Here is a 17,989-nt window from a genome sequence, read left to right on the forward strand (position 1 = left end):
ACAGTATAGGGGACAGTGTATATAGGATATTACAGTATAGAGGACAGTGTATATAGTATATTACAGTATAGAGGGACAGTGTATATAGTATATTACAGTATAGGGGACAGTGTATATAGTATATTACAGTATAGGGGACAGTGTATATAGTATATTACAGTATAGGGGACAGTGTATATAGTATATTACGGTATAGGGGACAGTGTATATAGTATATTACAGTATAGAGGACAGTGTATATAGTATATTACAGTACAGGGGACAGTGTATATAGTATATTACAGTATAGGGGACAGTGTATATAGGATATTACAGTATAGAGGACAGTGTATATAGGATATTACAGTATAGGGGACAGTGTATATAGTATATTACAGTATAGGGGACAGTGTATATAGTATATTACAGTATAGGGGACAGTGTATATAGTATATTACAGTATAGGGGACAGTGTATATAGTATATTACAGTATAGAGGACAGTGTATATAGTATATTACAGTACAGGGGACAGTGTTTATAGAATATTACAGTATAGAGGACAGTGTATATAGTATATTACAGTACAGGGGACAGTGTATATAGGATATTACAGTATAGCGGACAGTGTATATAGTATATTACAGTATAGGGGACAGTGTATATAGTATATTACAGTACAGGGGACAGTGTATATAGTATATTACAGTATAGGGGACAGTGTATATAGTATATTACAGTACAGGGGACAGTGTTTATAGAATATTACAGTATAGAGGACAGTGTATATAGTATATTACAGTACAGGGGACAGTGTATATAGTATATTACAGTATAGGGGACAGTGTATATAGTATATTACAGTATAGGGGACAGTGTATATAGGATATTACAGTATAGGGGACAGTGTATATAGTATATTACAGTATAGGGGACAGTGTATATAGTATATTACAGTACAGGGGACAGTGTATATAGTATATTACAGTATAGGGGACAGTGTATATAGGATATTACAGTATAGAGGACAGTGTATATATTACAGTATAGGGGACAGTGTATATAGGATATTACAGTATAGAGGACAGTGTATATAGTATATTACAGTATAGAGGACAGTGTATATAGTATATTACAGTATAGGGCACAGTGTATATAGTATATTACAGTATAGGGGACAGTGTATATAGTATATTACAGTATAGAGGACAGTGTATATAGTATATTACAGTATAGGGGACAGTGTATATAGTATATTACGGTATAGGGGACAGTGTATATAGTATATTACAGTATAGAGGACAGTGTATATAGTATATTACAGTATAGGGGACAGTGTATATAGTATATTACAGTATAGGGGACAGTGTATATAGGATGTTACAGCCTAAAGTGCAGTGTATAAAGTATATAGGACAGTGTATATAGTATATAGGATATTACAGTATAGAGGACAGTGTATATAGTATATTACAGTATAGAGGACAGTGTATATAGTATATTACAGTATAGAGGACAGTGTATATAGTATATTACAGTATAGGGGACAGTGTATATAGGATATTACAGTATAGAGGACAGTGTATATAGTATATTACAGTACAGGGGACAGTGTATATAGAATATTACAGTATAGAGGACAGTGTATATAGTATATTACAGTACAGGGGACAGTGTATATAGTATATTACAGTATAGGGGACAGTGTATATAGTATATTACAGTATAGGGGACAGTGTATATAGGATATTACAGTATAGAGGACAGTGTATATAGGATATTACAGTATAGAGGACAGTGTATATAGGATATTACAGTATAGTATAGGGAACAGTGTATATAGTATATTACAGTATAGAGGACAGTGTATATAGGATATTACAGTATAGAGGACAGTGTATATAGTATATTACAGTACAGGGGACAGTGTATATAGTATATTACAGTACAGGGGACAGTGTATATAGTATATTACAGTATGGAGGATAGTGTATATAGTATATTACAGTATAGGGGACAGTGTATATAGTATATTACAGTATAGGGGACAGTGTATATAGTATATAACAGTATAGAGGACAGTGTATATAGTATATAACAGTATAGAGGACAGTGTATATAGTATATTACAGTATAGGGGACAGTGTATATAGTATATTACAGTATAGGGGACAGTGTATATAGTATATTACAGTATAGGGGACAGTGTATATAGTATATTACAGTATAGAGGACAGTGTATATAGGATATTACAGTATAGCGGACAGTGTATATAGTATATTACAGTATAGAGGACAGTGTATATAGTATATTACGGTATAGGGGACAGTGTATATAGTATATTACAGTATAGAGGACAGTGTATATAGGATATTACAGTATAGCGGACAGTGTATATAGTATATTACAGTATAGAGGACAGTGTATATAGTATATTACAGTATAGGGGACAGTGTATATAGTATATTACAGTATAGGGGACAGTGTATATAGTATATAACAGTATAGAGGACAGTGTATATAGTATATTACAGTACAGGGGACAGTGTATATAGTATATTACAGTATAGGGGACAGTGTATATAGTATATTACAGTATAGGGGACAGTGTATTTAGTATATTACAGTATAGGGGACAGTGTATATAGTATATTACAGTATAGGGGACAGTGTATATAGTATATTACAGTACAGGGGACAGTGTATATAGAATATTACAGTATAGGGGACAGTGTATATAGTATATTACAGTATAGGGGACAGTGTATATAGTATATTACAGTATAGAGGACAGTGTATATAGTATATTACAGTATAGAGGACAGTGTATATAGGATATTACAGTATAGAGGACAGTGTATATAGGATATTACAGTACAGGGGACAGTGTATATAGTATATTACAGTATAGAGGACAGTGTATATAGGATATTACAGTATAGGGGACAGTGTATATAGGATGTTACAGCCTAAATTGCAGTGTATAAAGTATATAGGACAGTGTATATAGTATATAGGATATTACAGTATAGAGGACAGTGTATATAGTATATTACAGTATAGAGGACAGTGTATATAGTATATTACAGTATAGAGGACAGTGTACATAGTATATTACAGTATAGGGGACAGTGTATATAGGATATTACAGTATAGAGGACAGTGTATATAGTATATTACAGTATAGAGGACAGTGTATATAGTATATTACAGTATAGGGGACAGTGTATATAGTATATTACAGTATAGAGGACAGTGTATATAGTATATTACAGTATAGGGGACAGTGTATATAGTATATTACAGTATAGAGGACAGTGTATATAGTATATTACAGTATAGGGGACAGTGTATATAGTATATTACAGTATAGAGGACAGTGTATATAGGATATTACAGTACAGGGGACAGTGTATATAGTATATTACAGTATAGAGGACAGTGTATATAGTATATTACAGTATAGAGGACAGTGTACATAGTATATTACAGTATAGGGGACAGTGTATATAGTATATTACAGTATAGGGGACAGTGTATATAGGATATTACAGTATAGGGGACAGTGTATATAGTATATTACAGTATAGGGGACAGTGTATATAGGATATTACAGTATAGGGGACAGTGTATATAGTATATTACAGTATAGAGGACAGTGTATATAGTATATTACAGTATAGGGGACAGTGTATATAGTATATTACAGTATAGAGGACAGTGTATATAGTATATTACAGTATAGGGGACAGTGTATATAGGATATTACAGTATAAGGGACAGTGTATATAGTATATTACAGTATAGGGGACAGTGTATATAGGATATTACAGTATATAGGACAGTGTAAATAGTATATTACAGTATGGAGGATAGTGTATATAGTATATTACAGTATAGAGGACAGTGTATATAGGATATTACAGTATAGGGGACAGTGTATATAGTATATTACAGTATAGAGGACAGTGTATATAGTATATTACAGTATAGAGGACAGTGTATATAGTATATTACAGTATAGGGGACAGTGTATATAGTATATTACAGTATAGGGGACAGTGTATATAGTATATTACAGTATAGGGGACAGTGTATATAGTATATAACAGTATAGAGGACAGTGTATATAGGATATTACAGTATAGCGGACAGTGTATATAGTATATTACAGTATGGAGGACAGTGTATATAGTATATTACAGTATAGAGGACAGTGTATATAGTATATAGGACAGTGTATATAGTATATAGGACAGTGTATAAAGTATATAGGACAGTGTATATAGTATATAGGACAGTGTATATAGTATATAGGACTGTGTATAAAGTATATAGGGCAGTGTATATAGTATATAGGACAGTGTATAAAGTATATAGGACAGTGTATATAGTATATAGGACAGTGTATATAGTATATAGGACTGTGTATAAAGTATATAGGGCAGTGTATATAGTATATAGGACAGTGTATAAAGTATATAGGAAAGTGTATAAAGTATATAGGGCAGTGTATATAGGACAGTGTATAAAGTATATAGGGCAGTGTATATAGTATATAGGGCAGTGTATATAGTATATAGGACAGTGTATATAGGACAGTGTATATAGTATATAGGACAGTGTATATAGGACAGTGTATATAGTATATAGGACAATGTATAAAGTATATAGGACAGTGTATATAGTATATAGGACAGTGTATATAGTATATAGGAGTGTATATAGGACAGTGTATATAGTATATAGGACAGTGTATATAGGACAGTGTATATAGTATATAGGACAATGTATAAAGTATATAGGACAGTGTATATAGTATATAGGACAGTGTATATAGGACAGTGTATATAGTATATAGGACAGTGTATATAGGACAGTGTATATAGTATATAGGACAATGTATAAAGTATATAGGACAGTGTATATAGTATATAGGACAGTGTATATAGGACTGTGTATACAGGATATAAGATGTAACAGTATAAGGAGCAGCATGGACACCGCAGGGCTACGGCATAGGTAGCAGCGCCTGTCATACTACCGATCACGTGATTTTACAGAGTGACATCCCCTCCACCAATCAGCGCAGGGCTGCGTGTCTACGTCATTGCAGATTTAACCAATCGGTTTCTCCGTGTTTGACCCGTGGCTGGCAGGGGCTGTGGAGCAGGAGTGTGGCGATCTGAGGCGGCTGGTAAGTGGAGGTAGTGCGGGCAGAGGCCGGGAGCGTCCGTGGTGTGCGGGAGGGAGTGGGACTGTACACGGGCGGGGTTCCGGGGCTGTTCGGGGATCACGGGTGTGTGAGGAGGGAAGACGGCGTCAGGTGTAGGCCGGAGCCAGGGCAAGTGCGTGCTCACTGCAGCCTACCCCTCTACCCCGACTGCAGCCTACCCCCCTGACTGCAGCCTATCCCCCTGCCCCTCTACCCCTGACTGCAGCCTGCCCCTCTACCCCTGACTGCAGCCTACCCCCTCCTGCCCCTGACTGCAGCCTACCCCCTCCTGCCCCTGACTGCAGCCTACCCCCTCCTGCCCCTCCACCCCTGACTGCAGCCTACCCCCTCCTGCCCCTCTACCCTTGACTGCAGCCTGCCCCCCTGACTTCAGCCTACCCCCTGACTGCAGCCTACTCTCCCTGCCCCTCTACCCCTGACTGCAGCCTACCCCCCCTGCCCCTCTACCCCTGACTGCAGCCTACCCCCCCTGCCCCTCTACCCCTGACTGCAGCCTACCCCCTCTGCCCCCCTGACTGCAGCCTGCCCCCCTGACTGCAGCCTACCCCCTCTGCCCCCCTGACTGCAGCCTACCCTCCCTGCCCCCCTGACTGCAGCCTACCCCCCTGCCCCTCTACCCCTGACTGCAGCCTACCCCCCCTGCCCCTCTACCCCTAACTGCAGCCTACCCCCTCTGCCCCCCTGACTGCAGCTTGCCCCCCTGACTGCAGCCTGCCCCCCTGCTCCTCCACCCCTATGCCCCCCTGACTGCAGCCTGTCCCCCTGCTCCGCACTGCAGCTCGCCCACTATGGGGATACCCTGCTGTGTAACCAACATCCTACTGCCCTGACATGTGCCCATAATTGGTATACATGCCTCCTGCTGCCCTGTCATGTGCCCACTGCTGGTATACAAGCCACCTGCTGCCTTTTCATGTGCCCGCAGCTGGTATACAGGCCTCCTTGTGCCCGCAGCTGGTATACAGGCCTCCTTGTGCCCGCAGCTGGTATACAGGCCTCCTTGTGCATGCAGCTGGTATACAGGCCTCCTTGTGCCCGCAGCTGGTATACAAGCCACCTGCTGCCTTTTCATGTGCCCGCAGCTGGTATGCAGGCCTCCTTGTGCCCGCAGCTGGTATGCAGGCCTCCTTGTGCCCGCAGCTGGTATGCAGGCCTCCTTGTGCCCGCAGCTGGTATACAGGACTCCTACTCCATGATGAGGGCGGTGATACGGTGCCCACCCCGTATCTAAACTACATCTGAAGATAATTTTATTCTACTATTGCTGTGGAAGCCCTGGCATGTATAAAGTGATAAGTGGCCATACGTCAGCAGCAGGGAGTAGTGGTATGGTGTTTCTCCCCCTCCCCCCGTTGCAGCATCTAGTTTAGATCAGACATGGCACTGCCATCCTACTATAATGCCACCCCCCTTTCTGTTTCTAGTTTCCCATTTTTTGGCTCCCTATAAGAACGCTGGTATCCGGCACTTTATGCCACATTAGTGGCACCAGCTGTCCTGTCAGCCGTCCCTGTAATCCTACACATCACTCCGGCACATATGCTGCAGGAGGAAGTGTGTGAAGATGATAATAATAGATCAGGACGGGCGCAGGGGGCACACATGGCCCTGGCACATGTCACGGTATTAATAACTTAGTATTACTTCCATGTAACTACACGGGCATCAGAGCTGTACTGCAGTCCATTGGCACCACGCTGTGGCACTGCTGATGCCAGGGAATTAAAGGAGAAGCAGAAAAAGTTGATATGTTCTGCTTTTCCAGACTCCTGAATGGCCACAACTTTTCCAAGTTATCTCCTGCTCCAGTATTAGTCACTGGGACATCTCAGGATTCTAGGAAAGATGGGTAGCAGCCTTTGTGTGAGCAAAGTCAATGGAGGGCAGGTGGTTCATTGTAGTGCAGTGGTCGACAGCTATTGCGAAAGTACAACTCGAGTGGCTGTCCGGGCATGCTGGGAGTTGTAGTTTTTCAGTAGCTGTAGGGCTTCAGGTTTGGGGATCACTCATAGTTGTCCCATGTAGTGGAAGAACAACTCTCACCATGCCCTGACATGTTTGGAGTTGTAGTTTTGACACAGGAAGACACCATAGAGCACTGTTTTCCAACCAGTGTGCCTCCAGCTGTTGCAAAACTACAACTCCCAGCATGCCCAGACAGCCTTTGGCTGTCTGGGCATGCTAGGAGTTGTAGTTTTGCAAATCCTGCAGGCACACTGGTTAGGAGACATTGTCATAGAGGCAGCACGGCGCTGTAAATATTCAACACCCTACATGATACGGGGCAGCGGCCACCATAGAGCAGAGTTTCTCAACCGGTGTGCCTCCAGCTGTTGCCAAACTACAACTCCCAGCATGCCCAGACAGCCTTCGGCTGTCTGGGCATGCTTGGAGTTGTAGTTTTGCAACAGCTGCAGCCACCCTGGTTGGGAAACACTGTCATAGAGGCAGAATGGCGCTTTGAATAGTAGACACCCTACATGATACGGGCGGTGGCATTTACCACAGACACGTGGAGCTTCCTGCGGGGTAACACTGCTTCTTTGTTTGCATTGAAAGCCTCTCTGTAGCCATGTACAGAGACTATAATACTCATGTAGTCAGAGGGGCGACACATGTTCTCCACTATGGTGACCCCCCCCCCAATATATATATATATATATATATATATATATATATATATATATATATACTTTTTTTTAAATGTACATATATTAATTTATAAATTTAAAAAAATATTATAAATGTATATCTATATATACACAAATATATTTGTATGTGTATATATATATATATATATATATATATATATATATATATATATAAACATTTTTGCGTGTAAAATATATACAAATAATATATATGTATAATATATTTTATATATATATATATATATATATATATACACAAATAATATATATTTAAGTATAAAATATATATACAGTGATCCCTCAACTTACAATGGCCTCAACATACAATGATTTTTTCTGGACCATTGTAACTTGAAACCAGACTCAACATACAATGCTATGGACAGTCCAGAACTGTGAAAGGTGTCAATGGCTGTAAGAAATGACCAATTTGAATGGACATTCACTGGTAAAACACCTGTATTACTGAAGTGCATGCACTGACTGGCTGTATTACATGTTTTGTACTACTCTACCTGTGCCACAGTTTGCTGCTCCTTTGGACACCAGGTGAGGGCGGCTCCATGTTACTTTTTTAGGACACTGTGTTCTGTACAGGACCCTGAAGAAGCTCCTGTCCTCTACATAGACAGTGATTACAGCTCCCAGCAGATCTTTATTACTTTTATATGTAAGGATTTGCTTTATCTATATTAGTTATCTACTTATTTATCTTTAATCCTTACTTTTTCCTATTTTGGTGGCTTCAGAACCAATTACCAGGTTTCTACAGAGTTCTGGTCTCAACATACGATGGTTTCAACATACAATGGTCGTCACAGAACCGATTAATATTGTAACTTGAGGGACTACTGTGTGTGTGTGTGTGTATATATATATATATATATATATATATATATATATATATATATATATATATATATATATATATATATATATATTTTTTTATTTTTTTTATTTGTGTGTGTATATCTTTTAAACGTATACATTATTATAAATGTGTGTGTGTGTGTATATATATATATATATATATATATATATATATATATATATATATAATTTTTTTTTAATGTGTGTGATATATATTACACACACGTGCGTTTAAAAAAAGCAAAAAACAACAACTTTGTGGATAATAAAACTTTCTACAACTTTGTTATAATGTTTGTTTGTATCCACGCAAAGTGACTGCAATGTGTGAATAGATCCATATATTACAATCCTGCTCTACCAATGCTTTATGCAGCAGGTCCTCCTACTCCCCTCCAGGCTCTTGGTTCGAGATGATTCTGAGCCCCGGGGTCACGCTTTATGTTGACGTTGTCTGGTTTGTGTCCCAGTGACAACCTCTGTGTATGGAGTCGGCTACAGAAATTCAGCTGAATCATCCAAAGGGGGAATCCAGTGCTGGACGCAATGCAGAGAGCTGGGAGGGGATGAGAGATAACTTAAAGGGGTACTCCACTGGAAAATATATATATATATATATATATATATATATATATATATATATATATATATATATATATATATATATAATTTATATCAACTTGTGCCAGAAAGTTAAACAAATTTGTAATTTACTTCTATTAAAATATCTTAATCCTTCCAATAATTATCAGCTGCTGTTATGATCCACAGGAAGTTCTTTTCTTTTTGAATTTCCTTTCTGTCTGACCACAGTGCTCTCTGCTGACACCTCTGTCCATGTCAGGAACTGTCCAGAGCAGGAGAGGTTTGCTATGGGGATTTGCTTGTCCTCTGGACAGTTCCTAAAATGGACAGAGGTGTCAGCAGAGAGCACTGTTGTCAGACAGAAAAGAAATTCAAAAAAGAAAAGCACTTCATGTGGATCATACAGCAACTAAAAAGTACTGGAAGGATTAAGATTAATTTTTTTATTAGAAGTAATTTACAAATCTGTTTAACTTTCTGGCACCAGTTGATTAAAAAAATAAAATAAAAAATGTTAAATTTCCCCAGAGTGCAGGGGTACTCTACTAAAAAAAAACTTTTTTTTTTTTTTTTTTTTTTCTTATTTTAATTTATTTATTTTGCTTATATAGAGCAGCAGGGCTTGACAAATTCTGTGAACTAAGGTTTTTTTTTCTATCCTTTTTAAAAACCAAAACATATACAGTACTTGCCTCTGCCTCCGTTCCTGCGCTAATCCCCTGTTTTGCCTGTGGTCGGCGTTCTGGTGTTACAGGAGCAGTGGATGTCAGGTGCCCGCTGTTGCCAAACAGTGGCCTCATCTGTGACTCTCTGTACTCGGGTGTGCGGAGTGGCACAGCAAGGCTTCTGATTGGCTGCGGCAGTCACGTTACTCCAGTGTGCCAATCAAAGACCTCTCCTGCTGGGGGGTCAGTGTGGAGAGGTAAGTAATAAAATTATTATTATTATTATTATTATTATTATTATTACTTCATTTTATTATTATTAATTTTATTATTAAATAAAATTAATATAAGATAATAATACAATTAATAATAATTTATTATCTTATTATTATTATTATTATTATTATTTTATTATACTTATTTTATTTTTATTTTTTAGGTCACTAATGACTTTGACACCCGTGGGAGATGAGGGTACTATAGTTCTAGTAGAACTATAATTCCCAGCATGCCTTTACAGGCTGACAGGACATGCTGGGACTTGCAGCTGACCCAAAACTGGTACAAATCCCAACATGCCCTGACACAACCTGTGGCTCCGCCTCTGACCCAAACCATAACTACAACTCCCAGCATGTTGCGCTAATATAAGTTATAGTGCAACATGCTGGGAGTTGTAGTTTTGGTTTGGGCCAGCTGCAGAGCCAAAGAAACCGCAACTCCCAGCATGCCTTGACACAGCCTATGGCTCTTCAGCTGACCCACACAAAGACTACAACAGGCAGCATGTTGCACTAGTGCAGTGGTCTCCAACCTGCGGACCTCCAGATGTTGCAAAACTACAACTCCCAGCATGCCCGGACAGCCAACGGCTGTCCGGGCATGCTGGGAGTTGTAGTTTTGCAACATCTGGAGGTCCGCAGGTTAAAGACCACTGCACTAGAGTAGCATAGTATAAGTTAAAGCACCAAAGGCTGTCCGGGCATGCTGGGAGTTGTAGTGTTGCAAAAGCTGGAGGCACCCTGGATGGGAAACACTGGTATAGAGTTAGTTACACATCATAGGGAGATTTATCAAGACCTGTGCTGAGGATAGGTTGACCAGTTGCCCATAGCAACCAATCAGATGGCTTCTTTCATTTTTTCAGAGGCCTTGTTAAAAATGAAAGAAGTGATCCGATTGGTAGCTAAGGGCTACTTTTTCTCCGCACAAGTTTTGATTAATCTCCCCCATGTGTCTTGTATGTCAGGGCTATCCCAGTGAAGGAAATAAGCTGGGTTCACATCACGTTTTTGCCATACTGTTTTCAATCCGTTTTCCTAAAGAAGAAAAAATGGCAAAAAAACGGATGGAACAGGATGGGAAAAAGTAAACCGTATGCGCTTTTAAACTGTATACTATTTTTTAAAAGTGCATACAGTCCCGTCCGTTTTTATTTAAAAAACAAAACAAAAACATACGTTTTTGAAAATTATGTGGAGGGGTGTTGGGTGGGGACTTTAGGATGCAAATGCGCATGTGCAAAGTAAGAACCGTATACGGTTCCCGTATGGAACCGTATACATGTGCGTTTCCCATTGACGTCCATGTTTAAAAAAAAAAAAACATATGAGGTTGAGGTACGGTTTTTAAACGGGAGTCAAAACCCTGGTTGACCATGTTTTTGTCTCCAGTTTAAAAACTGTACTGCAACCGCATAAGTTTTTTTTTTTTTTTTTTTTTTTTTTTTTTTTAACACTGATGTCAATGGGAAACGCACATGTATACGGTTCCATACGGGAATCGTATACGGTTTTTACTTTGCACATGCGCATTTGCATCCTAAAGTCCCCACCCAACACCCCTCCCATTAAAAATGGACAAAAATGTGTGTGTGTGTGTGTGTGTGTGTGTATATATATATATGCGCACGCATACAATTTTTTTTTAAAATAAAAACGGACGGAACTGTATGCAGTTTAAAAACCGCATACGGTTAACTTTTTCCCATACTGTTCCATCAGTTTTTTTTACCATATGGTTTTCTTTAGAAAAACAGATTGAAAACAGTACAGTGATCCCTCAACATACGATGGTAATTCGTTCCAAACGACCCATCGTTTGTCAAATCCATCATATGTTGAGGGATTCGTGCAATGTAAAAAAGTGCATTTAATACTCGCCTGTCCCCGCTGCTCCAGACCGCGTCCTCACCGCTCCCGATGCTGTCTCGCTGCTCCGGCGTCTTCTTCGGGATCCTCCGGCTTCTTTCGCATCTTCTCCGGTGTCCTGGCCTCGCTTTCTGGTGACGTTATTACGTTGCGGCGCCGGGACGGCGTGCATAGCGACGTAATAACTACGCCGGAAAGCGAGGCCCGGAGAAGATGCAGAAAACGCTGGAGGATCACGAAGTGGACCCGGAGCAGCAGGGATAGGTAAGTGAACCTGCCCGGGATGCTTAAACTGCTATCCGACAGCAGCTTAAGCATTTTGCTCTGTCGGATAGCAGTTAATGCGATGGCCCCAACATATAAAAGCATCGTATGTCGATTTGATCATATGTCGCGGCCATCGCATGTCGGGGGGGGGGGGGGGTTACTGTATAGCAAAAACGTCATGTGAACCCAGCCTTAACTCTGCATTCCCTCCCACTTTGCATCCAGTCTCCATCTCCCTCTCCCCAAGATGCAGGATCTGACTACACAGGGTTTGTTTGTAGTCTGTAACCATGGCGACACTCGGCTCTGCGCTGTAGCTGCGTGCCCAAAACAGCAGGAGATTTTTAGTTGGCAAAATCACAGTTCATTACGTTGCTTAAGTGTAAATAAAATTGTAGAGATCAAACCTTTTTTTTATTTAAAAAATTGACATTCCCTTCAAATCATTTCATAACGTGATGATGCTGCGGCATCATGGCAGATCTGCAGCGCCGGGTAGGTCCCAGGTCATGGTCTGGCTGGCTCCTAAACAGGTAGGGCAGGTCTGTGTCCCGTCCGCACGCTGTGTACACTGCTCTGTACGTGTCTGGGCTTCTAAAATGTCATCGTCCCACATTTGTCTTTTATGCCATGGATTAGGATCCCGGGCGCTGTGCCTCTGGGGTGAGGCCCTGTTTTATAACCTGTTATTATTTCAATGAGAATCTGCCGGGTCTGTGTGTTGCTTAGAGCTACAGACACGGTAGAATGGTTTTCCTGCATCTGGTAGTTGCCGAACTTATAAAATGTGATTTTTTTTTTTTATTTTTTTTTATTTCCCAGCTAAGTGTCAAGGAGGTGGAGCTGAGCTGTTTAAAGGGGTACTCTAGTAGAAAACTTTTGTTATTTTTATTTTATTTTTTTTAATCAACACGTGCCAGAAAGTTAAACAGATTTGTAAATTACTTCTATTAAAAAAGTCTTAATCCTTCCTGTACTTATTAGCTGCCGAATACTACATAGGAAATTCTTTTCTTTTTGGAACACAGAACTCTCTGCTGACACCATGACCACAGTGCTCTCTGCTGACATCTCTGTCCATTTTAAGAACTGTCTAGAGTAGGAGAAAATCCCCATAGCAAGCCATATGCTGCTCTGGACAGTTCCTAAAATGGACAGAGATGTCAGCAGAGAGCACTATGCTCGTGATGTCAGCAGAGAGCTCTGTGTTCCAAAAAGAAAATAATTTCCTATGTAATATTCAGCGGCTAATAAGTACTGGAAGGATTAAGAGATTTTTAATAGAAGTAATTTACAAATCTGTTTAACTTTCTGGCACCAGTTGATTAAAAAAAAAATAGTTATCCACCGGCATACCCCTTTCAAGGGGTACCCCGCTGCTCAGCGTTTAAAACAAACTGTTCGGAACGCTGGAGCCGGCGCTGGGAGCTCGTGACCTCATAGCCCCGCCCCCTCATGACAAATATGGCCTGCCCCCCTCAATGCAAGTCTATGGGAGGGGGCGCGATGGCTGTCACGCCCCCTCTTATAGACTTGCATTGAGGAGATGGGTATGATGTCATGAGGGGGCGGGGCTATTACGTCACAAGCTCCCTGCTCCTGCGTTCCGAAGAGTTTGTTGCAAACGCAGAGCAGCAGAGTACCTCTTTAAGTGGTACTTAATGAGCAAAGAGGTGAAGGAGAGCAAGGAAGTGTGCCAGGCTGTGGCCCTTGAACAGCTCCGCCTCCTTGACACTTGGCTGAGAAATAAAAAAAAAAAGTTTCAAAGTTTTGCAACCACAATGCGCTCCATGGATGTTTGCTTTTGTACCCTAAGGCCATGTTTACACGGCAAAAAACACGGACAGACATTCAGCAAATAGCATGTTCTGCCGCCACGAGGACCGCTCGGAAGAATGAACGTGTGCATTTTTTCCGCCTGGGACTGGAATCAGAATTACAGCAGCGGAAATCCTGCCATGTGCACGGTGCAGCAGAATCCTATTGAAAACATTGGATTCCGCTGTGATATTTTGTTGTGTGACTGTGGGGTCATCCAGCGGCAAATAAGACTGTCAGATTCCCATTGAGGGTCTATTCACACGTACAGTATTCTGCACAGATTTGATGCGCAGGATTTCTTCGCCCCTAGACACCTTATCCCCTATTCAAAGGATAGGGGATAAGATGTCTGATCGCAGGGGTCCCCCGCAATCTCGGCTGTGGCACCCCCAAACATCCGCTGCACAGAGCGAAGTTCGCTTCGTGCTGGATGACTGACTATTCAGGGTGGAGGCTCGTGACGTCATGGCCATGCCCCCTCAATGCAAGTCTATGGGAGGCCGTCGCCCCCTCCCAAAGACTTGCATTGAAGGGGGCATGGCTGTGACGTCATGAGCCTCCTGCGCTGCATATCTGTGATCAGATATCTTATCCCCTATTCTTTGGATAGTGGATAAGATGTCTATGGACGGAATACCCCTTTAAGGGTAGGGTCACACGTGCCAATTGTTTGTTTGTTTTTGTTTATTTTATTTTTTTTTGCTGCGTATTTGCTGCTGCAGAAAATCCGCAGCAAAATACGGCACATGTGACCCTACCCTAAATGATTTTTTTTTTTTTTTTAAATATATATGCGCTGTAGATTCACCCTGCAAAATGTCTGTGTGCAAAATTCTGCCATCCTATTGTCACGTTTTCTATGGGACTCTACTGCACTGTGCACACAGCGGAATCCCGATTCCGGTGTCTTCAAAAAGTATAGACTTGGCTGTTTTTATTTTTTTATTTATTTTTTGCTAATTTTGCTCAAAAATGCATTGCTGTCTGAGATGGTGCATTTCCATTTACAGTTTTATCATTTCCCCCCCCCCCCGTACGCAAAACCGTAGATTACTACGGTTTTATGTCCGGGTGAAAAACCGGATACAACCCGTATATGTCTCTTTTTAAATGGTGGTGAATGGGAACCGTTACAGAACTGTGTGTGCGTACGGTTCCATCCGGTTTGCACATGCGCAGTGCATGCCGAAAGTTCTTCCCACAAATAGAACAAGAAGAACTTTATTTAATTAAGGACAAACACAAAACCGTATCAGTTATAATTTTTTTCAAAAATCGTATTAAACCGTATGCAACCGGACCTCCGTTTTCAAACCTTATACAGTTTAAAACCGTACAGAGGTATATACGGTTGTATACAGTTCGGTCTGGTTTTGAGACATGTTTTTTTTTACATAAAACCTGATATGGGAACCGTATTGGAAAAATGAGATGTGAATGCAGCCTAAGAGAATGCAATGTATGCCAGTCCATCTAGCTCAGGGTTTCCCAACCAGGGTGCCTCCAGCTGTTACAAAACTACAACTCCCAGCATGCCCGGACAGCCAAAGGATGGAGGCACCCTGGGTTGGGAAACACTGAGCTAGATGGACTGAACTGGACTTTTCATTAGCTTGAGTTAGGGCTGGGCGGTATACCGGTTCATACCGAATTGTTTGGGCTGCACGATATGAATTTTCCCCCATACCGCAATACCGGTTGGGCCCATCCCCCTTGGTAATGTATTATCAGCCTAGTGCAGCGCTGTCCCCATCGGGGAACTATGTTTACCCGCCAGCACTGTTCTGCTCCCCCCAATTAATGATCAGCCCAGCGGTTTACTACTCACATATGTCAAGCACTGCCTTCCTCCTCTTTGTTGGGGGGCGCTGGAACTCTATACTGTACGCCAGTGGTCTCCAACCTGCAGACCTCCAGATGTTGCAAAACTACAACTCCCAGCATGCCCGGGCAGCCAACGGCGGTCTGGGCATGCTGGGAGTTGTAGTTTTGCAACCGCTGGAGGTTCGCAGGTTTGAGACCACTGCTGTACGCTGTATACCTATGCCAGGGCTGCAAAAGATACAGAAAATAAACTTTTAACTCGCCCACCTCGGCCGCATGCTGGGGACGGGGGAGGACAGCCGTCAGCCTATCACCGGCCAAAGCGATGTCCCACCCCTGCCAGTGATGGGCTGAGCCCACTGTCATGTAAGAAGCCGGCTTCTTACATGACAGTGGGCTCAGCCTATCACTGGCTGTCAGCCGGCTTCTTACATGACAGTGGGCTCAGCCTATCACTGGCTGTCAGCCGGCTTCTTACATGGCAGTGGGCTCAGCCTATACTGGTCTGGGCGGGGCATCGCACCGGCCGGTGATAGGCTGACGGCTGTCCACGTTCCAGTCCCCAGCGTAAGGCCGAGGTGGGTGAGTTAAAAGCTTATTTTCTGTATCTTTTGCAGCCCGGGCATAGGGATACAGCGTACAGCAGTGGTCTCAAACCTGCGGACCTCCAGCTGTTGCAAAACTACAACTCCCAGCATGCCCGGACAGCGTTGGAGGTCCGCAGGTTGGAGACCACTGGCATACAGTGAGTTCCATCGCCGGCGGCCCCCAACAAAGAGGAGGAGGGCAGTGCTTGATATATGTGAGTAGTACCCCGCTGGGCTGATCATTAATTGGGGGGAGCAGAACAGTGCTGGCGGGTCACATGATTTTGGGGGGGGGGGGAAGCCGAACCCCACGCGCGGAAAATAATTATATACCGTGGAACCGCCGTAAGGTAAAAAAAATACCGTGATACACATATTTTGTCATACTGCCCCACCCTAGCTTGAGTTTGTTAGAGTTTTGACTGAACTTTTTCTTTCTTTTTTCCTGCAGCAAAGCTGACAACTGCTGGAGCGTCCATGGAAGGGAATAAACATGCGAGTGATAAGAAAGGTGAGCGGCACAGAAAACATATTATAGTTCATTCAACATAAATAATCCCCCTAATGTATGATCGCTTGTGGTCTGACTGCTGGGACATCCACCAATCACAAGAATAGGGTTCTGACTAGAGATGAGCGAAGTCAGTGATTCGATTTGTCAGGAACTTCTCGGCTCGGCAGTTGATGACTTTTCCTGCGTAAATTAGTTCAGCTTTCAGGTTCTACGGTGGGCTGGAAAAGGTGGATACAGTCCTTGGAGACTCTCTCTCTCCTCTTTTTTTGTACTAAGAAATCAAGGGTCCTTTGTAGGGATCCACCGATTATCGGTTTGGCTGATATTATCGGCCGATATTAACGATTTTGGATGTTATCAGCATATTACCATGCCGATAATCCGATAACGCCCCGCACCCCCCACCACGGTGCCGCACCGGCCAGAGACCGCCTCCGCCGCTGCCCCATTGGCTCCCCTATTCCCAGTTTTATAATTACCTGTTCCCGGGGTCTGCGCTAATTCTGGCTCCTGCGCATCCTGTGTTACGCTGTGCGCTGCGCAGCGCAATGACGAGTGACGTCCTCGACGTCACAGTCGGTGTGCACAGTGACCCCTCAGGAGGACGCCGCAGGGGCCAGAAGAAGCGTGGACCCCAGGCCCTGGGAAAAGGTAATTATAAAACAGCGGATGGGGGAGGCAATTGGGAAGCGGCGGCGGTCTCTGGGGGGTTTAGGTGCGGCGGGGGGGGGGGTTAGCGGTCGGGGTGGTGGTGATAGGACTCAGGACTCCAGGACAGGCAGAGGGAGAGTAGCGGGTGGCGTCGGTCTCTGGCCCAGCAAAAGCCGCTGCAGTTCATAG

General features: G+C 42.3%; 2 protein-coding genes across 3 annotated transcripts in view; one reads left to right on the forward strand and one right to left on the reverse strand.

Annotated features, from left to right (window-relative positions):
* The window catches only part of ELF5 (E74 like ETS transcription factor 5), a 231,034-nt gene that overhangs the window by 143,898 nt on the left and 69,147 nt on the right, over positions 1-17,989 (reverse strand). The window lies entirely within an intron of this gene.
* Positions 5,080-17,989, forward strand: part of NAP1L4 (nucleosome assembly protein 1 like 4) — a 41,149-nt gene continuing 28,239 nt past the window's right edge. For both annotated transcript variants that reach the window (XM_056527717.1, XM_056527718.1), the window contains exons 1-2: positions 5,080-5,176; positions 17,087-17,146. In XM_056527717.1, coding sequence (XP_056383692.1) covers positions 17,113-17,146 — 34 coding nt within the window. In that variant the 5' untranslated portion in view covers positions 5,080-5,176; positions 17,087-17,112. The remainder of the gene's footprint in view (positions 5,177-17,086; positions 17,147-17,989) is intronic.

The sequence above is a fragment of the Hyla sarda genome, chromosome 6 (genome assembly GCF_029499605.1).
Source record: "Hyla sarda isolate aHylSar1 chromosome 6, aHylSar1.hap1, whole genome shotgun sequence".
Taxonomy (NCBI): domain Eukaryota; kingdom Metazoa; phylum Chordata; class Amphibia; order Anura; family Hylidae; genus Hyla; species Hyla sarda.